Below are 23,569 nucleotides of genomic sequence, written 5' to 3' on the forward strand. Positions count from 1 at the left end.
GGGGAGGAGGAGGAGGCGGTTTAAAGGGGGCGCGCGCGCGTGCTCGCCCCGTGTCACGTGGGCGCCGCCGAACCAATGGGCGACGGCGAACGGCGGGAGCCGTAGTACTACGGCCCGGGGAAGGTGAGGCGCGAGAGCGCGGGGCGGGGCGGCGGTGGCTCCCTCCCCTCAGGGGTGGTGGCCCCGCCCCCTCCGCTGGGTCCCCGCGGGGCGGGAGGCGCCGCGCGGTCGCTGTCCGCGGGCAGGTGAGGGCGGCGGGACGGCAGGCTGCGCTGCGGGCCCAGGCTGAGGGGCCGCCAGGGTTGGGCTGGGCCGGGCCGGGCCGGGCCGGGCCGGGCTGGGCCGGGCTGGGCTGGGCTGGGCTGGGCTGGGTTCTGTCAGGGCGGCCGTCGCGCCGGGGCTTGGAATACTTGGCTGTTAACATTCCGCCTGTGGTTTTGTTTTGTTCCGTCTTTATAGACAGCGGCATTACATAACCGCGTACAGAGAGCAGCCGCGGGATTACATGATGCAGATTAGCGGCGGCGTCGATTCAGCGGATCGCCCTGCGTGTGTGTGAGGGGCGGCACGGCCGTGCGGGTAAGCGGGGCTGCGCGCAGGGCCGGCAGCTCGGCGTTACACGTAGTGAGCTGCAGGCAACCACCGCGGGATGCGTCCCACAAAGCTGCCTTACCTCCGCTTCAGGTTCTTACGGCTCCTTTGTGTCCTCGCGAGGAGGTTTTGGACGATAAGCTTGGCTGTAAACGTGCTGTCACGTCTTGCCGAGATCCTGGTTTGCTGCAGGTGGCTGGGTTTTCTTCTGATCCCTGACCGCTGTGCTGACATCAGTTACGGCCCTCGTGTAATCAGGGTAACTAGAAGTTGCCACCTAAATAAGAAAATAAACTCCTTTTAGCGAGACTTGGAGGTAGCTCTTGGAGGAAATAAGAGCTGCGGGTTACTCACTGCCTTGGGAAATATCAAGGACACATCTTAGAATGTAAGCCAGGAGCCTACTAGCAGACTGACACAATTCCCAACATTTCTCCCTTTTTTCTTTCCAGTACTCAAATATTTCAGCTTGGACTGAGTGATATTTTACTTTTTTTTTCCCCCCTTAAAAAGAATACAAAATGCAGTAAAATCCTATTCGGCAAGATATACCTTAATATAAATGAAGGGACAGTGTATGTGTGAAATGGTCATTTGACTGAAATGATCTTAATTTCGGGGGAGAGTTTCACTAGAAATTAATTTTAAGAATGCTTGGATAACAACCATAAAGCACAATCCAGATCCTTGTTCAGCGTGGTTTTTTTTTTTTAATCTCTCTATGCTCCTTAAGATTTCCAGCTACCATCTGCTGGGGATGCCAACCCATGAATACTTAGAATAGTTAACCATTAAAAGTACACAAACGTAAGTGATAATTACAGCTCGCTGTTCTCAGTATATGGGGAGCAAAGCGCACAGGTTCATTTAAAGACAAATTCAATGACTTCCAAAGGCTTTTCCCAGCCATGTATCAGCACATAGTTTTGCCAGCCCTGAACCTACTACAGTTTTGTGTCTGAGTCCTCAGTCTGCCCAGAAATCCAGTAGCAGTTCCCAACAAGAAAAAAAACTGTAGTCCTTTCCCCCAGTGTTTCATTGCCCAAGAAGCACAGAAGTGCATCTTTTTTTTTTTTTTTTTTCCCCCACGTGCTTCACTTTAATCTGTGATTTCTCTGCAGTAGAATTGTAACCTGGTATTTCTGTCACTTCTGCAGCATTCAGCAGGGATTACACGTTTGCTGAGTTACTCCTTCACAGGCACAGTTCAGTACATACACATGCTTTAACTTAGTGATTTACAGGGGACCACGATGTTGTTAACTCTGAACACAATTTAAATCCTTTCCTAAACTGTAGCGCTTAGTAACAGAATCAGACTATGAACATAAAGATGAACAGGACTTTGAGGTAATTGAAGAGGCTAAAACAGTATCCATATTTATCTCTGTGGGCATTGGTGACCTAACCTTAATGTATAAACAGTAATCTTTCAAGCAATACATTGTTACTGTCACTGTTCACACCAGTTTAGATAACAAAGAAGTAGGAAAAAAGATAGAACTGACCTGAATGATTTTCCATGATTTAAACTGGTACAAAGCAGAACAGACTGTATTAAACTTTAGATTAAAATACTCTAATTTGGTACACAAAGTAATCTTTCAAAAAGCTCTCGAGGTGCATGCAAGATAAACATTTAAACGTGCACAGTCTTGCATTCCTAGTTTCTGTGTGCATAAGATATAGTTGTGTCTCAAAAGAAGACTTTGAGTTGGGAAGCTGTTGAGTAGATGAACAAATGATCCCTTAGTTGCACATACTAGCTCATGGCACAGATGTAAACAAGTTAGAATCAGGTTTAGCAACAACTTCTGCTATAACAATTTGTTTACCTTGTATAGCAATAGATCAGTGTATTTTTCTAACGAGGTGGAGAGCCTGGTTTGCTCTGATTAGGACTCTGATACTTCAACTCTGGTAAGACTGAAAAAAGCAATGAAGAGAAAAACATTTACCTATAAATGCATGACTGCCTAATGATTTACTTTAGAGTCTTAAACAAACAACAAAGCACCACAACTATGAGTACTGTCAGCAGCATCTCTCTTAGAAGTGATCTTAAACCTGAAGCTACAATACTTTATTAGAGCTTAAACACAAAATAGAAATGTACGTCCACACGTACATCACCTTGGATTGTTCAGGTGATGCACAGACTTGTGTGCTTATGTTGTAAGTACAGAAAACACAAAATTTGAGATGGGCTTCTACAGAGAGTTTCCTTTGTAGCACTAGAAACTGAAGTTATTTCTGGTAAAATTGGGATTTTATTGCATTTAACCATTTAGTGGGAATAAATCATTTAATTGAGAGAGAACTTCCAGGTTCAAGGAGAATAAATACTACATCTTTAAATGAGAGAGTAATAAGGATTATTTTACTGCTAGTAAAATAATAGTATACTACTGCTACTACTCTTAGCATTTCTTCCAATACAAGACAATTTGTCTGATTATTTTATTTTCACTTTAATATATAATTAGGGGGAAAAAAAGAAAAGAAAACATTGAAAAGTAAGAACTTCCACACGAGGCTTGTTTAGTAACTTGGTATGGTAAACCTTGAGCATGCCTTCAAAGAAAACAATATAGCAGTAGATGCTTGTAGCTGGCAGAATGGTTGCTTTTTAGCAATGTGAAGATTGGCTTTAGTGCAGACTGACAGCTTCTATTCCGTATTTTATAAATGATTGTCCACACTTTTAAATCCAATACTTTTAGGTATGTAAGCATGCTTTGGTGTGAATTTGTTTTCACTCTGTAGCCTTGCTCTTAGAAGTTAACAGTATGCTTGAATGCTTGCCATTAAGTTTGAGCTAATGGAATTTACATGTAATACTGCTGTCAAAGTACAACAAATGTCGTAGCAGCAGCACTGCAAGATGCATTCCAGGAGCTGCTTCCTCAGGGGAAAAGGTCACTGGGATGAATAATGACATGCTGCATTTACACGTTTCTCTTTAGGTGCCGTTTAGAAGAATAGCTTCTGCCCAAGAATTAGAATTGTTGGAATAATATGCGAACAGGTAATTTCTTCCAGCTCCTTACTTGCATATATATATAATTAGAATTCATTAAATTTGCATTGATTTTGACAGCTGCCCTCAGGATCATCATAAGTGCTGCATGGGAATGTCTTTGCTTACAACACGTCAGTGGAACAAATGCTCAACGTTTGCTTTGTTCAGTCTTGGTATTTAATGGGTTGTGATCAATAAGCATACGGTGCTCACTTACAAGTGAGGAAAATTGCTATAGCAATTCTTGGTCAACATTTCCCCCCATTTCCCCTTTTGTTTTAGCAGACTTCAGGCCTGGGCAGTCCATAGACTTTTATCCTCCGGACCAGGCACTATACTTGAGTCAGCATGTGGATTATAAGGCTAATTTGGTTCTCTGAGGGTTAAGGTGGTGTTGAGCCTTCATTTGCTTTTCTTTCTAATAGATAGGATGGTCAAGTTAATTAAAAAAAAAAATCAAATGGGAATAGACAAGATAATTTAGTGACAAGTGTTCATGAATGTCCTTGAAAAGAGAAATTGTGCGTCAGTGTATTTAGAGGCTGCTGTTACCTCTGCCAGTTTTAAATAATCAGTTTAGCTTTGTAAGGAACAATCTTGTTTCATTCTTTTCCATCCCCCCTTTCAGCAAAAACAGACATCAAATAAAAAACCAAAACTTTTGTGTCTTACTTCTCTTTAATCTCTCACGTAGAAGGATATATCAGAATGCAGATAAACACTGTGTAGAACGTATGTTGATAGCATTTCTGCAATCATATTAATTGGGCAATTAAAAATGCAAAAGATTTAACTTCTCATCACCACTTGACTTGTTAAACTTCTCTATCTTGATAATACCAGTCTGAACTTAGCATGCATTTGACTTTCAAAATGTACGATTAGCATTTTCACATGACAAATTGTAACATATTCCCCCATTGTTATTGTAATTGAGTTTTTCCTTGCACTTAACCTCCTCTGATTCTCTGTTATATTCTTCTGCATCATTGACTATAAGTTCAAAGGGTTAAACTGTTACTTTCATGCACTCCTGCCCACAAATACAGAGCTACAGCTATCAAATTTGACCCAAACTGCAGTATTTTGGTGCAATGGTACCGAATACAATAACACACATTTTAGAATAGTAGCAAAATCCTCTACTAGTAGAAACCAATTTGTATTTATTTATTTACTGTTGGAGTATTCTGAATTTTCTTTTCTTCTCCTTCATAATTGTGTGGTCTACTTAATACTGTTTTACTTGAGTACTTAAGTAGTAGCAAAGGATTCATGTGTAATATGGTATTAATGAAAAGCACACTTGTAAAACGGGGCACCTGGCCTACATGGATGTGGGTGTTTGGTAGAATTAAGGTTACAATTTTCCCCTTAGCATTAGAATGAAGCATAGCTCTAGAAAGAAACAGCCTGTAGAGGAATTGTCTGTAATTGCATTTGAAAAGGTTTTGAAGGCCTCCTAGGCACTTCTTGTTCTCTCTCGCTTGCTTTTTATAAGACTACCTGAGGTGTTTTTCCAGAACAAAAATGCCCAGTTGGATCCCCAGTACATGGATCACACTGTAACAGTGAGGAGATCTTTTTCCTAAATACTCTGAATCCTGAATGACTGAGGCATCTAATTTATTTCAGTGCTCCACTGCTACGCCAGTTTGAGACAGTCAGACAGGCCTCTGTCTGCATAAAGAAAAAGCATACAACTGTAACGCAGGTTTATAAGGCAGTTAATATGTTCCCATTAATTCTCACAAGAATTCCTTTGAAGGCTTTTCCTGAGCCATCTGAAATCCTTTTTCTGTGGGGCCCACCCTGTCTCACATTTCCAACTGGTAGAATCTCAACACTTGACTCCCTCAGACACTAACTGGAGCTGAGGCCAGGTCTAGGCTGAGTTTTGCCTTTTCTCACTTGGTGCTTGTATCTTGATACAGTGCTCATGTATTCAGTATTCTCACTTTTCATTTTAGGAAGAGTGTGGCCTTCAATTCAATTGCACTGCCACAGAAGTTTCACTGTTATGTCTGAGTAGACTGAAATCAAACAATTTGTAGTTCATGTTTTCTGTTGCCATTTTGCACTCAGTTACCCATGCAAAATTACTCTAAATGTCTTTCCATGGTGAACTTGCAGTAAATTATTTGCCACTAGACAAGCACAGAAAGCCTCAGAGTTAAAATAAATTTCCATTTCCCTCCTAATGACATGAGGTGGAGCACATGTTTCTGTTATATCACATCCTGAACCAGTGCAATAAGGTCAAACACAAATAATCTTTCCAGGCTTATGTCTCTCCTCCAGGTCTCTAATTTATCTGCACACGTGCCAAAAGGTCCAGTTACCATTTGGATGGTAGCACTTGGATAGCATGAACATGAAACTTCAACCCTGCTGATCTCTGTGCTATAACTGCCTTGGTCTTAAAATGATATATGGACTTCATTCACACTCCCATGACCAGATGACATTGCTAAGATGGAAAAATATAAGAAAAGATGGGGAGAGTGGAATTACTGAAGATGGTCCAGTGCATGCCAGGGTGCATAGTGTGGTTGCTGCACAGCATAAGGAGTGGCTAACATTTTCCAGTACTCCTAGAAAAGCCAGATTTATTCCACACACACAGTTTTACTGCCCTCTCAGGCAGAATGCCTTTGACCACACTTTCTCACTTTTGCCTGCAGGAACAAAGGGGAACCACAACTCTACTTGTTTCCTGAAAAACAAATGAAAGTTTTGATTCCTTGTAAACAATGCCATATTGTGTACAGAGCATGTCTTCTATACATAAGTAGTGAGACAGCAAATTCTGATTTTCACAACTTCTGGGAGAAACAGCAGCACAAACAACACCTAAGGTGTGAGGTAACACACTTCTCAGGCTTGCGATGCCAGAAGACTGTTCTATTTTTCTTTTGATCAAGACATTGTAGTTTCATTTGCTAGGTGCTCGATTAGTTGTTAAAACTGGTGGTGTCCAGCTGCTATAATTCAGCACCCAATGCAGCTGAACCACAGCTGGAAGTATTCTGGGATTATCTGCACTGACTCTTTCTCTCTCACAGAAGCTAGTTAAGCTCAAAATGGTTTATGCCACTAGAGCAGGACAAACTGGTTTCCATGTCATGTGTATCTTTTAACTGTGTATGGGTGATGGTCAGGAAAGGCAATGGAGAATCAAAAGCTCCTCTCTGGGCACAAGAAAGTTCTTGCATTTATTCATAATGGTGACAGTTTTGCAACTTTTTTGATATAGTCACAGTTACATAAAACAATTCTGCAAGATAAATGGTGCTCTACACCGATGGCCTGAGAGGCAAGACTGAGTCTATATTTGTTCTTAGTGTGGTTTTTTTTTTGTCCTGGTTTGTTTTTCTTAAAATGAAGCTGCACCACAACTCGTCCCTGAAACACACACACACATGTGTATTTTATTTATATATATATATTATTTTTTTTTAAGTGTAATTATTAATGAAAATACAGAAATCTCAATTTTTCACTCTTTGTTTTGGTCTTATTTTTAAGATCATGAAGAACTCTGTGGCACCAGTTATGGATCTTTTTGTCTAAATGGAGGCATTTGCTATATGATTCCTACTGTACCCAGTCCATTCTGCAGGTCAGTGAAACTAAAATTTGTGTGTTTAAATACTGGACAGTAGCTGTCTCAAAACTGTTTCTCCATTTTGCTGCTTTTAGAATGCACTGTTAAACCACTGAATGAAAGAAAATAACTGTTACTGATGGCTGTCTGAAACTCAGTAGTTCACACTCATGTAACTTACCAAGCCCACAGAGATGACAGTGAGGAAAACCAAATGAATATACCTGGGGTACATTTGTTTGATGGATGCAACAGCACTCAGTTATGTATGCATTCAGGATGACTTCTCTATTTAGAGCCACGTTTCCTCCCCTCATTACAACACAGAAGGGAACAAAACACCCTTTTCTGAATGGAGAATAAAGTGTAAGTCAAGGTATTTGGAGTGGCAAAGTACCTTCCCAGTTTTTCTTCCAGGTGAATTATACTGCAAAAATTCTGATCATGCCAAAATGATCTGACATGAAGAAAAATGGGAGGCACAAAAAAGAATATTATTTTTTAAGGCAAAAAAACCCCATGAATGTAAGCCAAGCCTTACCATGTTCTCTGAATCACAAGGAGATGCTCAAAGGACAGATTTGCAGCAACAGCCAAAGACCACTTGGTGAAGAAGCATCTAGGCAAATGTAAAACAAAGTAAATATAGATATCTGATAGTTTATTGGGCCATTCTTCCCTTCAGAGTCCATCTCCTGCTTTTGCATTCGTTGACTGCAGTCCTGCTTTTGGATTCCCTGTGTAAATACAGACCTATCCTTTTATTTTCTTTTTCACCAATATATAAAATGATGCCGTATTAAAATTTAATTGCCATGGTTCTGCATTTACTAATTCTGAATTATTGTTCATGGAACTAAATTATGGTTAATTTTATAGGTTTACATAACATAATAGACATTCAGACACCTACTGCCTATAGTTGTGGATGCCACCTCTTTCCTCCCTGTGGCAGCTTCTGCTCCCTCTTCAGTCTTGAGTTATAAGTAACAGTAATTGGGTGAAACAGAAGAAGGAAACAAAATGTTTTCCAACGTGCCTAATTCAAGAATTTCTTCTGTTTTGTGGGGACAGTTCAATCTAAACAAGCAAGCTCAGGCATGCAAGCTCACCTGGTAGACGAGGAGAGAAAAGGAATTCTGTAGTAAATGCTAATTAAAACACAAGCACAGCATATCACTGCCATGTCTGCTGTCCAGTGTCATACAATGAATCCTATCCAGAAACAAGGATAAAGCACAAGAGTGATGTAATTATAGCTGATAAGCCTCACCAACTTCTGTGATGTAAAACACATACTGCATGCATACACAAAGTAAAACATGCCTTTCGGGTACCCTGATTGATGTGTGTTTTTTCCTGGAAGGAATCCCTTATTATTGATATTTAAATGCTTATGTGCAAAGAAAGTAGGCTGAACAGCATTAGCTATATGGTTTCAAAGCACTCAGTCTTGGCTGTTGGTGGACTGCATAATAAGGAAGGCATATTTGATGAAGTAACTGTAGATAAGAAGTAACAAATATTCAGAAGTCATTCTTCAGGAGTGCAAGCACAAGGAGCTTTAGCATAGATAACTTCCACTTTAAAAAAGCTCCAAATGAAGTCATTTGTAATTCACGTGCTAGATTTTGTAATCTGCTGAAGCAGAGAAGTACCATCTTAAGAACATTTCTATTACACTCAGGCAATCTTATTGCATTTAAATTATCAAGTATTTTTCCTCTGTACCTACTGGTTGATTATGAAGTTATAAGGGTTTAAATAGAAGCATTCTATTTAAGCATGTCCTCATTCTAAGCATGTCCCTTAATCAGTTAGAGAAAGCTAATTATAGATGAGAAAGGTTTTGTTTACACACAGATATCTTAGTAATCAGCAGTGATGTGAATAGAAACGACAGAAAAAAACGCATCGCTATTCAGCAGAATTCAGAAAAATATTCTGCACCCTGGAACTTCAGGACTGTCAGCATCACAGAACCACAGCATCACACAGTTGCTCCGAGTTTCTCTGATACAGATTTCTTGCAGAGCCCGCTGACAGTTCCAGGTGTTCTCAGTTGATCTCTCCCACCAACACAAAAACAGCAGCAGCTTTTTAGACTCAGGCGGCTTCGTGGTTAGCACAGTGTTGATTAAAAGAGCCAAATGGAATAAGAACGGACCAGCAAACTGTCAAAATACCTTAAAACACATTTGCCTTGGCAAGTTATTCATCTAGACAAATGCGTTGAGCTAAACATAGTCCAGCTTACCTGACGTGATGTCACTGGAAGTAATTTGACAACATAAATGGGAAAACTGCATCGTTCTTTAGAAAGACGTTTCCTTGCATCCTAGCAAATTAAGGGACACTGTTCACTTTTGGATATTTCAGTTCTTTATGCTGAAATATCCATTCGGAATTAGATATATATACATTGTAGAGATGTCATATAAATAAAACAGTAGTTGACCTTCTTTTCCTCCCACAGCACAACACTGCAGATTTTAAATACAGCTGATTATGTTAAAACATGAGCTTGCTCAGCTGCCATCTTCCTTTGTTCCTTTTCTAACACTGAGTTAATGACCTCAGCATCAAAAGGCACATCTGTCACCATATGCAAGATAAGCTTCAAACCTGGGAATGCTCAGCCATACTAAATAAACAAACACACAGCAGAACAGAGAAGGCTGTGAAAGCAGCTGCCTCAGGTGTATCACAAAATGCTGGGCTGAAAGATGTTTGCCTCAGCACCTGATGTGCAGCTGTCCCATCATCATTAATTAAAGCAGTGCAGAATTAAGATTTCATTGTGAGGTGAAGTTCTGCTGTTTCCATGTTGTCTTACACAGGACATCCCTGAGAACTTCTTTCTCATTTCAGAGAAGATACAGGTTGTTATTGCTGGTTTGTTTGTTTGTTTGTTCCCCCCCCCCCACTCAACATTTTCAGAGCAGAACACACAGTTAATGTATCCTTTAGGATGTATGACTTTACAAGCCATCAGGATATTTCTGTACACCTCATCCTTGTCTGGTTCTTCCTTAAGTGGGACCTTCATCCACTGTTGAATGTCCCCACACGTGATATACGTGCTGTGCCACCAATCCTCAGAATTTACACCTTGCTGAAGACTACTGGGCTTTGCTTCTTTCCCTGCCTTCAAAACCATGCTTCTGCATTTTGAAAACAACTGTTTTGAAATAACTGTCCTGTCAGTATTTTCCAAGCTTGCTTTTTGCTTGCAAGCTACAAACAGAAGTTAGAATACACACCAAACATATAACCAAAAAGTTAATTATTACATTTTTAATGAGACATAAAAATAGAAATAACTACATTATCTCATGAGCTTGAGACACACTAGTGATAAGGCTCACCAGATATCATGCAAAGCACATCACATTTGGCATGCTAAGGGAAAATAATCAATTCTTTCCACTTATTTCCAGTAGTAGCATGAGATTTATTTTACTCTCTATGGATACGAATGCAGCTTCGAAATAGCAGTTTGGAAAATCCTGTGGATACAGAATTTTTTTTAAAAAAGCCATTTAAAAACTTCCAGGTAACTTTGCCATTGCCTATTGACCCAGGCTTTGAAGTCTTTTTCATATTTACTAGATGCCCTTGTAGTGTATGAATTAGTTAAAGAGTTCTACAGACCAAAGATTACAGTGATCTTGAAGCTGTCAGCTGCACAACTTTGATTACATTGGCACACAGCTCATTTTTCAGATATCTTTTACTACTTAGAGCTTTTTGTACATGCAAGCAATTTTTCTATCAGGTAACACGCAATTTTTTCCTCACTAAAAGAAGACTAAAGGAAAACTAAAATAAATACTCGTTGCATAATAATAAGCAATGAGAAGTCTGTGAGTACATCTGAATCAAATCTTACTTCCAATGTTTAATCTGTCAGATATTGCTTGTGCTACCCACCTTAGAGTCTGGAAGAGAAGGAAACCCTGCCTTCTCACTTAAAACAGACAGCCAGTGTGTCTGCAAATTAGACTGCAGTAATGCCTCGTGTTACTGGAAACTGCTGTGTTTATTTTCTTATTGATGCTTTCTGATCCGATCTCTAACTGTAATTTAGACCTGCTAGTCATGTCCTGTCATCTAATTCAATGCAATCTATTTCTTTCCACCTTTTATTGACGCTGCTGTGGGTAGTTCTGACTGGAGTATTTTGTCAGTGTTTCGTCTCCAGCACAGCTGCTATATTGAGTTCATATATAAGAGCTGCTCATCTGATCTGACGAGAGGTGCAGGTGCGTACGTGGGTGTGTTGGCATCAAGGAAGGCAGAAGCCTGGATGCTCCCTGAAAGAGGAGTGTCTGGTCTCGACTGTTCTCAAACATCTGAGGGCTGCCGTCCTTCAAATCTGATTGCATTACAAATTTTCATTTCTTAGAGAAGATTTTTTTTTTCCCCATTTAAAATAAATCAACTTTGGAATGCTACGCAGGACCATTTAGAGCCAACAGACAAATGTTGTTGTGCAACAGCAACACCAAGCCAGGTGACCACAAGTAATTGTTATAACCTCCTCACCTTGTGTATAGCCCAGAAGCAGGCTTCTGTGTCTTTTGTACTCGTTCATTCAAGCACCTGCCATATTTAACAACTCTGAATACGTCACACTTAACTTTTGATCTGTTTTTAGGCATCCATTATAAACAAGGTCAACCTGGAGCTGTTACTGACTTTTGAAGTTGTGTCTATTAAACCTGACTACTTCTAAAAGACACTATATAGATACCCATGAGCCCAGATTTTGTTCCTAAACCACATGCTTGTTAGAGGCTACTTTTCTGTCCTGTTTGAGTGTGCTCCATTGCACACTGCCAAGCAGATACTATCGATTTGCCAAGACAAGTGAAATGTTTCTAAAATTTGCATCCAGGAAGAATTAATACAGTTAGCATCCAGGATATTTAAGTTTTGTACCTGCTTTTCTTTAGTGTAGATATTTTTCCCTTTGCTATAATGTTTCTCCTTAGAATCCTAGGCCTCGTGACTCTTTTCCTCTTGAAGACTTAGGGCTGCCTTAAAGATCTGGTTCTGCTTTCTATTTAGGAGAAAGTTGCTACAGTCTCAATGACCTGTTTGCAACTCTGCCACTGCATTCCTTTTTTTCCTTTTCCCTATGTTTATCTTTAAGCAGAGCATGAATATGCCTTCCATGGGTGATTTATGCCAGCTCAGTCTACTGAATCTCAACAGTTCTCCAACCCTGTGATTTTAACCTAATCCTATCTATGCCACTTCCTTTGGCTAGAAGGACCAACTTTATTTCCTCCTGCTTCACTTTTCCTTGGGACCACTGATGTAGCTCCCTTTACACACATTCTCTAGAACTTTTCCATAAGCCTCAGTTTACACCAAAGCCTATTTATTTGTTCTCCATGTATCACTTTAGCCTAGCATGATCTGACAGTTTTCACTGGTATTCAAGAATGCTGCTATGAATATTACATTCCCTTCTCTATTCCTGTTATTTTATTCAGTTCTACAAAGCATTTCTCTCTCACTTGCTACAGAACAATGCCCTACTCAAGCTGCATTTCTATTCTTCAGTTACACTACAGATTCTCAGGAAAAGGCTCCTGAAATGCTGCTATACTTACAATAAATATCTGGAGCATTATCTCAAGCAATCAGAGCAGTCTGCCTATCTTTCCTTCTCCCAGCAGCTGAGTGCAATAATTCTGAGAAGTCTCACATTGTCCTTAGTAAATGGTGACTGTTTGATCAGTGGCAAAAGAAATGCTAGTAGTTCTTCATGTAATTGTTTGGACCTGTACTGAAGACCTTTAGTACTGAACTAGTAGTCCATAAGTCACAGAAAATTGGTGCTGGGAGCCATACCAAGTGAGCGTGGTGATATGCTGACAGCAATCTATTTGCTGGATTTAGATATGCTTGACATTTTTCCTTCTTGGCTGTTCCTTCCCCCTTAACCCCTCTTTAATCTCTTATCTGAAATACCTTGCAGCTGCCAGTGGCAATTCAGATCACTAAAGACGTTACGGAGCTCAGCCCGTTTTCCTCAGATAGAGCCTGAAGTTGCCCATGTCACAGATTATTATGACTTCAGTGCCAGAAATAGCAAGAAGCGAGACCTTCAGTAATAGAAGCAGAGAGGAGCACAAACACACACACAAAGACACAGACAGAACGTAGTCACTAAATAATACGCTTTCCATTTTCTGTGATGCAGTAAATTCCTTAAGAAAATTTTGCAGAATAAATGCTAAAAACAAGAAAAATGAAGAATAGTTTATCTTCAGCCTACATCATTTTGATCCATATGAATTACTAAGCCACTTAGCAAGTTTGTTTTAATAACAAAATACCATTTTATAATTAGTTTGGTTCTAGATTTTGTGAGTACAGTACAGCATGCAAAGCCTTTCAAAATAAGGTAGGCCTAAGGTCAGCTACCAGTTGGCACCCAACCAGACAAGTTTAAGTTCTACACTGTGACGTACCAAGGAAGCTGCATGCTGTTTAATCCCTCAGCTTTACAGTAAATCCAGACTGGACTGGAAACAGACTGTAAATTAAATATGTCATGTGGAGTGCAAATCAAATTTCACTTTCATGTTTTCAGAATATTTGTTGACGTTACTTGAATTAGGTCGCATGGTATTAAATGGTAGCAGCTTTTAAGCTACCTGCTTTATTTAATGGGTTATTGCAGTTTTAGTCTTGAGACATCTCATAGTTTTAGATGCCTTGGGGGGGCGCCCCCCCAACTTCTTTTTTAAACCAAACATAATAAGAAGAAATCAAAATGGAGAATACTGAAGAGTGATAGCAATCTCTTAAACAACACAGCTCTATCAGATACTTCCTTTGCTCTGTTCTTTGACATACCCCTGTACTTGTCCTTGAAATATCTGAGCCATTGCTGCTGCCACCACAGCTCATGGGTTTACAGCACAGCCTGGCCTGGCAGAGGGCTCAGCTGTCATCCAGGGGTAAGCTCAGAGGTAGGTCAGAATCTCCTTTGGGTGACAAGTTATTGCTCATTCTCAGAGAGATGCAAACATGTTGGAAGCTTCATTAAATAATAATCAGCACCTTGTGGCACCATCTATACATACCTCCAGTGTTTCCTTTGTAGCCTTCCTTGGTAGATATGCTTACTTTTTGTACATAAAACCCATTTTGGCCGACTTGGCCTACATGCCCAACATGCAACAAGAACTTGCTTGGTATGCTAATTCTTCCCCTCATAGCTAATGACAAGCAGTAAGGCATCTTCAGTGTCTCTGTTGCAGTTCCTGACCTACACTTAGCCATCCCTATATGAATGCCTTTACAGAAGCTGCTGTCTTGTCCTCAGAGCTCTGTTTCAACCTACACACCTGGAAGCATTCACAGCAGTCTAGCTGCTTCAGTTTATTCCCAGTCATCATCTCTCACAGTAGCTCTGGCAATGACTAGCCCAGCTCGTAAAAGCAGTGCAATAAAAAATAAGTGTTATTAAAAATACTATTAATCATATTAACTCTACCAATAACAATGTTATTACTACTACTACTAAAACAGACCATAAGAAACCCCACACAATTCCCCCACACAACCCATCACGTTTAGCCCTAGACCGTGGTCACATTTTGGTTTGTGTCTCTGGTTATGTTTCTGTTTCTGCTGCTTACAGACATCAGGCTACTGGAGGCACTGATTCTAATTGCTCTGTCAGGAGGCTGTTCTGGGAGCTCTAAGGGTTTTGCTGTTGTGCTTCTTCCAGACATCTTCCAAAAGTGGCAGGCCAAGCTTCAGCCTTGCTTAAGTCAGTCTTCTCTATCTTCATGTTACAAACAGACACCACTACCCTCCCAAGCTGCCATCTAATGCCTGCTCATTTCTATACTCAATGAAAGATAAATACAAAATCCATATTTTAAGGCCATACTTCATTTCTTCATCCCTGCAAACTACCCAAGAACAATCAGATGCAACAGGATTGTCTACAACACTGTTATCACAAAGGAGGCATCCATCTTATGGATGGGATTTCTTTTTTCTCAGATGCATTACTTACCAGCAAGGAAGGAACTGTTTGAATCTTCTCAATAAACACCAGATTTTCAGATTGGGTGGGGCTGTTCTTCAAACAGAGGAGGTTTGATGTGTTCCTTTCATTCCTAATAATGTCTCAATAACAAGGCAGAAGGAAGTCCCAGAGCACTTGTTCAGGCTGTAGTCATTTCGTAAGACCAGCCTAATTTCTGCATAATAAATAGTTTAAGCTAGTTCCTTGCAGCTCTTCAGAAGCCTTGTTCCCTAGAGTGCCTAAGCTAACTGCCTGGGTGTGCAAACAAGCCTCGTCTGAAAGAAACATAAGTGTTCAAGATGTTTTTCTGCACTGTGCAAAACTTTCTGCTTCTTCTGTAGCTTCTGATGTATTGTGAATCCTCTCTTTGGAAGAAGTTTTCAGAAGCTCACTACGGGAAATAAGCATAGGAGGGAAACCTTCAATTCAGTCTCTCATTCACTGAGCACAAATTATTCTCTGGAACAAATTATTTCACTGAAATAAACTACCTTTGCAATTTAAGTGTCTTAGCTCTTCAGGTGAATTCCCAAGGAGTTCTTCAACAAAGAATAGTAACAAGTTACACAAAAGGAAGAAAAGAAAGCATGATTACTATGTGCAAGATAAGATCTTGTGGGATAACTCGGTTAACACTAAGAAGCTGGGTTTAATTTAATCTACCTATAAAAGAGGCAGATTTAACTGCGTGATATATTGTTAATCCAGTAAACATATTGAGAAATACACAATGTAACAATTTCATGGAACAACTGTATGAATCAGAATAGAAATGTAATGCCCAACATGCCTAATTCCCTTTATTCCAGAAATACGAGGCAGGTGGAAATGCCCTGAGAAAGTCTGCTATGAAAGGAATATAAACTTCTCCCCACTCTCACCCCACTTAAGACAAAAAGACTTTTCATGCTAGATGACACATAATGCTCTCATTTGTATACAACTTTGCTTCCCAGGTGTATTGAGAATTACACAGGAGCACGCTGTGAAGAAGTTCTGTTGCCCAGCATCAAGTCTCAAACCAAAGGTGACCTGTTTGCAGTTCTCTTGGCTTCACTTCTCCTTCTCGGAGTTCTTTTAATTGGAACATTCTACTTCCTTTGCAGGTAAAAGTGCTGAAGCTATTTAATCAAGTAGAAATTGCTTCTGGTAATCATGTATTAATTATTTGAATATAAAAGTATGTAATGCATTATCCATAAGGTTTGTGTGGTTATTTAGCATAATTAATGTGGATGCCTCAGCTTGCTGCCTATAATGTTTTACTTCTTTCTAAATGTCTTTTCTAAGCTATTACTTCTAGTCGCTTTCTAAAAGCAACTATCAGACCAGTTTTGGAGAGATTGCACATTGCACCTGGAGTTACCATTAATATTTTAAAATATTAGTAAACCTTTATGTTGCCAAAGCTTAAGAAGTAGAGGTGACTTACCAAAGTGTGAAGCCAAAGTAACTGGTGCCTTTATACAGCTCTATTTGTGCAAACAAGTCGATCTCTTACATCCTCCCTTGTTTTTGAGGTACAATATATATTTATGCCTTTACAGGACAACTTAGTAGGCCCTGTAATTATTAGCCATCACACACGTGAAGCTTCTTGGTCACTTCTATGCTGCATTTCTCTCTAGTTATAATGTCCTTCTTGCAGTTCTGTTCCTCACTTTTCCATAATCAGACTGTTCTGATCAGTGCCTTTCAACAAGCAACTTTTGAAGAGCCAGTCTAGTTTCACCCCAGCTGCCATAATAGAAACCTACCAAGTGCCAATTTCCTATAGCTGAGTACACTGAGAAAAGATTCAGGGTATTTGATAAAACAGTATTAAAAAAAGTTTCTGTAGAGGACATCCCCCCTTCCCTTGGACATTTAAATTAAATTATTCCTGTCTTATCAGCAGTGCAGCACCATATCAGTAGTTAGCAAAAAAATATTTACAAATTATTACCAAGTAACAAGAATAGAACAGAGCTTTAAATAACTTTAAAAATTCATACAAGTCATAGAATCATTTGAGTTGGAAGAAACCCCCAAAGGTCATCCAGTCCAACTCCCCTGCACAGAACAGCTACACCTACAGCTCAATCAGGTGCTCAGAGCATGCTCCAGCCCGACCTTGCACGTCTCCAAGGGGCATCCACCACCCTCTCTGGGCAGCCTGTGCCAGCGGCTCACCAAATCTGTTTGGGCGAGCAAGCTCATCCTTATCTTCTTTGCTGATACCTGGTCTTTGATGAAGGCAGTGGTTTTCATCCATGAGCTAGGTTTTAGTTTCTTTCTCCTCTCAAGAAAGCCAGAAAGGGAGAACTTGGAGCACTTGGTACTCCTTGAACACTGCTTTTCTCACTGTCTCAACAACTTTCTGAGTTAGGTGGGTATTTCAACCTAGAAAAGCAGTCCAGCGTTCCAGAAGCCAAAGATACTGTCAAGTTTCTCTTCTTTGTTAGAAGATACACTGTGTCCATCACGTGCCATCAGCAATACAAGAGGCAAGAGGAGCCCAGTAGAGAATGCAGGACAGGGCTCCCTGGGCAGTCCCAAAGCACCCACAGCTGTTCCCAGCTCACTCTGGCAAGCAGAAGCCTTAACCTCACCTCAGGCCCGTGATGGTGCATTGAATAATGAACTGAAAAACAAAGCTGACTGCAGCCATGTGTGCATGTGTTGGGACCACCACCCACAACCGGCGTTCACCAAACATGGTGCTGTTCAAATACCACCACTTGTCCATGTGCAGAAGCCAGCAGACATCTAGCTGGTGTTATCGTTCTGGATCCAACTGAGAGCAATTTGCAGTGGGGCATTAATTGCTCCCTGTGTTGGCAGCTGTGGCAGAAGGGGCAGGAGCCCAGCTCTCCTGTGTTGATGCACTGAGGCTGTGTGTGATCTCTGCTAATGTAGCAGTGTTGCTCTGGAGACAGAAAACGCTTGCTGAAAATCTCTGGGAGATGAAAAGCATCTCCATTGAGAAATACCCCCCAGATATGAAGCTCTAAGATAAACTTTCCCTTATGAAGCCAGTATGACATCTCTTCTTTGGTGTGATCTTAGAAGCATGGCTTTACGTAACATAAATAACACACTGTCTCATATAACTGTTTCTACAGAGGCAAAAAAAGAGAAAAATAAAGTCTTCAGAGAGCATAAAATTCAGAAACGAATCCATTGTAGAAGCTTTTTCCTCTTGCATACAGTAAAATTAGGGAAGGCTGGAGCCAATTTACTAAGTTTTATGGTCAAAGACCAAATACCAAAGTAAAGAAGCTTCACATAACAGCAATTACAGGTCTGCACAGCTCCTCTTTCACATAGTTGGAAGTTGAACCTCAAAAACTGCCTTTCCTTACAGAAATCAGTTTACTTAGGTGGAACAAGCAGTAGAGCCTCTCAGAGAAACAACAGCAACTCAGTCTGATGACTTAGGTAGCTGCCCATGGATCTAGCTTTCATACCAGACGTCTTGGGAAATCTCAAAATCACGATTAACTTCTCTACAGAAGGCTGACACAGAACAAGTCTGCAGTTGTGTTCTGAGGAAAACAGGAAAGCATTCAGAATCCCTGCTATTACGTTGTTCCTCAGGTAACAAATGGCACGTTTGGCTACAAGCAGTTCACAGGTCAGCAGAGATCCATCTGGCCCTTCCTTCTCCAGAAACATATTGTAGGAGAAATAATCACAGAATTGCAGGGGCTGGAAGGGACCTCTAGAGGTCATCTAGTCCAACCCCCTGGCAAAGCAGGCTCCCTAGACCAGGTTGCACACGTAGGTGTCCAGGCAGATCTGATTATGTAGCTGGTTAGCATGTACTGCACATGAAACAGATCTATAACGAGAAAAATATGCAAAGGCCAGAGTGCCACACTTAGAGGGGTAGAGAAAACCCCATGGAATACTAGAATAACTGTGATTTATTTACATAACATATTATAAGACCATATTAAAATGCCAAATTAGCTATATGATAAGCTTATATTGATGAATGGGAACTCCGCCAGCCAAAACCACAGGTCTAGGAATAAAGCCATCTGAGCTATCCAAGGCAGCAGATTTTGTGGAGGAGTTGTACCTCCACAGGACACAAACTGGACAGAAAGGAGAACAGCTCATGACTCTTCTGAAGAGAGCAGATGTCTAATTACTATTAAAAGAAAGAGGGAAAGAGAAAGCAAGGAAAAGCTCTATCTAAAGGATGTGCTTCTCCTCAAACGTAGAAAACATCACACCATTGAAATTTCCCTTCCAAATGCTAAGAGAGGTAAAGATAAATTAAACAACTTTGTGTTATCTACTCACTGTTTAATAAAATCCTGACAAATCAGACTGAAACAGGAACATTAACTTCAGGAGAAAAGCCTCGTAGGTCCAAGTGCTCTGATCTCTGTTGCTCTCCCTCAAATACATGCTTCTCAGAAATGTTGGATGGTAATTAGGACGTAATTGCAGAAGAGCTATGTTGCTCTTTTTTTTTTTTCTAGTGGAAGTATCACACAATTCATGTTTATTTTCTCTGGTAACTTTTCATTCTGTGTTGTTTTTTCTCCATTTTTTTTCTCCTATGGTCAGGAAAGCCACCATTGCAAGGACAGGTTCCTCAGAGTGTGGTGCCCACCTGGTTGAGACTACAAGCAGCAATGGCTGCAACAGTGAGTGCATTTAAAATGAAGCGATGAAAGCAGGGAAAGAAGATTTATTTAGTGAAAAGCTTCTGCTTTGTTTGTTTTTCAGAAATAATAACGGAGTAAAGCATTAGAGTGGAAGAATGGTGAGAAAATGATGTGCAGAGCAACCCTAACAGCTGCAGAGGTTGATATGGTAAGGGGGTTAAGAAAAGAAAGCACCCTAATAGGAGGCCTGCTTTTATCTTAGAGAAGACTGCAATTAATAAATGAAGAAAACCTGCTGCATTCAGTAGAGTTTCTGTGTATTTTTATAGGTGCATCAGATTATTCAGAAATCACTATAACCTACGTTTGAATTTTGTGAGATTTTCCATGACAAGCTACTGGTTTTAGTAATGCACAGATAAGGTATGAGATAGACAGACAGGTAGATAGATATGTAGATAGATAGGTAGATTGATTTCTGTATGATAATTATCCTTCTCTACAAGAGAACACGAGGCAACCATTGGATTTTTCAGCATGAGGTTATGCTGTGAACCTTTGTCCTGGAGAAGCTGAGTTCTGCCTCGATTCAGAAGCTTCAAAACTCGTAGCCATGTTACACGTCCAGGACTTGGCCTGCTTCAGAATACAGAACACTTCACAACACACTTACAGTATTATTACTTTCCTCAAGGCAATAGTTGGGCTTTTATTAACAGAGGGTGAGGTACCACTACTGCTGTATAGGTCAGCTTCCTCATGCAAGATTTTAATTCAAAGAAAATACTGGGAGAACAGATTGGTAATGGTTAGAAGGTTAGTTCATAGAGTATTTACCCTTTGTTTCGTATATGTCTCTAACACTAAGCAAGGCACCTTCCTTGATATTTTTGTGTTGCCTTCTAAAAATCTCAAGGAATCCCAGCTTCTATTTTACGGAGGACAGATGTCAGGAATTTTATTCATCATGTCCATCCCTGAAACAAAGCAATATGCAGCCAGATGTCTTGGTTAGACAAGTGCTGCCCTCTGTAACGACACCTTTGTTTTATCCCCATCACCAATATCTGAATCACTCTCTGGTTCCTTACAGGGTTATGTGGCTCGGGCAAAGAGAAGCCAAGTGATATGGTCTGTCTCTCTTTCTCCCCTGATGACACAAAGAGAATGGCTGGGTACTGAGAGGCATAGAAGACATGAATTGAACAGTCCTACTTTCATCTTGTTTCTAGCACTGGAGGTTGTGACTAAGACAAAAACCAACATGCATTCATACAGCAGCACATCACCTAGCAGCTCACTACTTGGGATCGACCATGCTGTACTGAAGAAAAAGCTTGAGAACATTTCTGGAGGTGAAAGGGAAGAAAATGCAGAATGCAGATTTCTCATCTCTGAAATAAGGGAAAAAAAGGGGTCTAGAAACGAAGGTGGAAAGGAAGATGTGAATCAGAGTCAATTCCTGGGGCATCTACTGCATGCTCTGGCATCAGAAAAGATAGCGTATATTTTACACACACATAGATGCAAACACAGCAAGACAAAGAAGGAAAGACAAAGTGTTACGGTGTATACAGTAAGAAGTCAAGGAGAAAATAATGATATAACAGCAAATAGTAAACAGAGAAAAATGTATTACTTTCTGAGGACTCATGTGAAAGAAGCTGGAGTACGAGCGAAAGCTCAGCATCTGCAGGAAAACATCCAATCAACCAGAGATCCTGAACCAGAAACGTTCCAGTTGGATAAAGCATAGCTTCCTCCTCAAATTAACCACCTTACATGCTGGTTTTGGGACCCCAAGCCCTTGCCAGTTACCCAGGAGGACACTGTTTTAAAGGCTAGGAAAGAACAAAGTGATTTTTCATCGCATGCGGACACACCACTGTTAGATTCACAGTTCAGGAGATGTGCAACAATCCTGACAGCTGCATCAGAATCAGAGTTAGCTGAAATACTCTGCACAGTCTCTGTGGAATTGAGTCCGAGAAGACTGCTGTCAGGCAACCTCTGTGCATTACTGATCACGAGACATTCAGACTGACTAACTAACATCCAGCACACTGTTTTCACCGAAGAAGAAAAGGTTTATGGTCATCTGAAATGGAAACTGAGGGAGGAAATCTTGAAGTTGTACTCTGTAAACGGTTAAAACCCTCTCAGCTTTCTAGACATGGAATAATTCTCCAGTATTACCACTCACATTTGCAATATCTGGGAAACAATTTGTACAAAAAGTGAGAATGAATAAATCAAAGGGGTGTTTAAATGCAAACAACTCCATCTATGAAACAATGTTATCTCTGAATGAAATCTTATTAGCAGTCAACACTGCTTCACATCCATTGCAACTGAGAACGTTTCAGCTTCTAACATTAATTATTTCCATTCGTTAGCTTGGTGAATTTGCCTTTCAGGTCACAAGGAGAGGAGGCTATAAATTCATTTTAAGCTGGTCAAACACCACAGGAAGCACAGGGTAGCCCACATCACCTCTGATTTAATAAACTTGCACAATGCTGTCAAGCAGCGCTTGTTTAAAAATTAAGTCGTCCTGTGAGCAAGCAAGCTACAGAAAACACTGCTTCCAATCAGATACTGTTCTTGGAGCCAGGGGACTGCAGAAAAGGGTTGTGTGTCTGCAAGGGATGGGCAAGGAGGTCCCTTCTCTGCTTCACTCTGTTTTTGAGAAATATAACATCTCCTATCCTTGAAACTACTCCTCCATCACTTTAAATGGGATCACACTACTACAGAAACTGAGAATAGCGCGGATTAGTTGGGATAGGACTTTCCCCTGTAGTATGGCCACCTCCAAACACAGCAACATTGATGAAGATATATCTGCTGAGTTTGGAAAAAGCCTCAGAACTGAACTGTGTGAGATTCTCTGGCAGGGTTATTTAGGTAGCTGGGATGCACACATTCACTGTCTGATCATACGGAATAATCGGAAGAATCCCAACAAAAACCATCTGCTTTATCTTTTTTTTTTTCCTCTCTAAGAAGGGCAATGCAGTTTTTTCATTACTGTATGTAACATTACCCATCTGTGCTTATCCAGAGTCTGGTTTGGGTGTTTTGTTTATTTATTGCCCTTTTTAACCTGGTCAGTGTAATCTGTGCTCTGACACCACGGAGCACTTTAGCAAAGTACCAAATGCACACTCTCTCAGGTACTTACAGGCTGCAGCTCCGTTCTGTTTGGTACTCCAAAAAGGCTTTCACCAATAATGACTCCTATAGCTAGCCAAGGCTGTGTGAAAGAAGCTTGCAGATGTAAAACCTGCAATAATACCAAGACACTGCTGTTTTCATTCCCTAAACGAACACTAAAACCAGTTTCTAATGCTAAATTCACCTCTATTTCATATAAATGTTTTCAGTGTAATTAGAAGAGAATGCTTTTAACTTACCTATTTCTGTACAGGCTTCCTCTGGGCTATATAGCTGTAGCTGACCATCCACTGGCACTTTATCATCAGGGCTCTGTAATATGAGCTTATGCTGTAGCTCCTATTCTTTTCTCCATCACTGCATTCCCTGCTGTCTCAAACTACTTATAGTCCTTTCTGCCAGCTCTGGAGTTCCTGTTTTGAGGGAATTTGTGTTCACTCTCACTTGTCACACTGACAACAAAGATGAGCTTAATTTAAAAAAGCTGTTGCTAACTCCTGGAGCTG

The 23,569-nt window shown here is 40.5% G+C and overlaps 2 protein-coding genes across 5 annotated transcripts in view; one reads left to right on the plus strand and one right to left on the minus strand.

The window, feature by feature from the left end:
- Window positions 1-9,545, minus strand: part of TMEM266 (transmembrane protein 266) — a 94,882-nt gene extending 85,337 nt beyond the window's left edge. Inside the window, exons 1-4 of one of the 2 annotated variants that reach the window (XM_042875651.1) lie at window positions 9,478-9,545; window positions 8,333-8,435; window positions 7,762-7,839; window positions 674-868 (exon numbers count right to left, since the gene is read on the minus strand). The gene's annotated coding sequence lies outside the window, so the exon portion shown is untranslated. Of the gene's footprint in view, window positions 1-673; window positions 869-2,426; window positions 2,518-7,761; window positions 7,840-8,332; window positions 8,436-9,477 lie in introns of those variants that run through there. The other variant, XM_042875652.1, reaches the window with a different exon arrangement.
- On the plus strand, window positions 173-22,161 carry NRG4 (neuregulin 4). 3 transcript variants are annotated; one of them, XM_042875660.1, is made up of 9 exons: window positions 173-245; window positions 460-579; window positions 3,078-3,143; window positions 3,558-3,619; window positions 7,142-7,235; window positions 16,239-16,388; window positions 19,846-19,925; window positions 20,008-20,094; window positions 20,980-22,161. In XM_042875660.1, the coding sequence occupies exons 4-8, from the start codon at window positions 3,610-3,612 to the stop codon at window positions 20,022-20,024; spliced, it is 351 nt and encodes a 116-aa protein (XP_042731594.1). In that variant the 5' UTR covers window positions 173-245; window positions 460-579; window positions 3,078-3,143; window positions 3,558-3,609; the 3' UTR covers window positions 20,025-20,094; window positions 20,980-22,161. The 3 variants fall into 3 exon arrangements, with proteins under 3 accessions (XP_042731594.1, XP_042731595.1, XP_042731593.1); XM_042875661.1 differs by having other exon boundaries at window positions 3,078-3,107; XM_042875659.1 differs by lacking the exon at window positions 3,078-3,143.
- The last annotated feature ends 1,408 nt before the right edge of the window (window positions 22,162-23,569 follow it).

The sequence above is a fragment of the Lagopus leucura genome, unplaced genomic scaffold, assembly GCF_019238085.1.
Source record: "Lagopus leucura isolate 7727_CA_CO unplaced genomic scaffold, USGS_WTPT01 Super-Scaffold_100015, whole genome shotgun sequence".
Taxonomy (NCBI): Eukaryota; Metazoa; Chordata; class Aves; order Galliformes; family Phasianidae; genus Lagopus; species Lagopus leucura.

Coding starts and splice junctions, on each gene's coding strand:
- NRG4 (XM_042875660.1), top strand. Junction 7,236..16,238: donor GTACCCAGTCCATTCTGCAG/GTCAGTGAAACT, acceptor TTTGCTTCCCAG/GTGTATTGAGAATTACACAG. Junction 16,389..19,845: donor ACATTCTACTTCCTTTGCAG/GTAAAAGTGCTG, acceptor TCCTATGGTCAG/GAAAGCCACCATTGCAAGGA.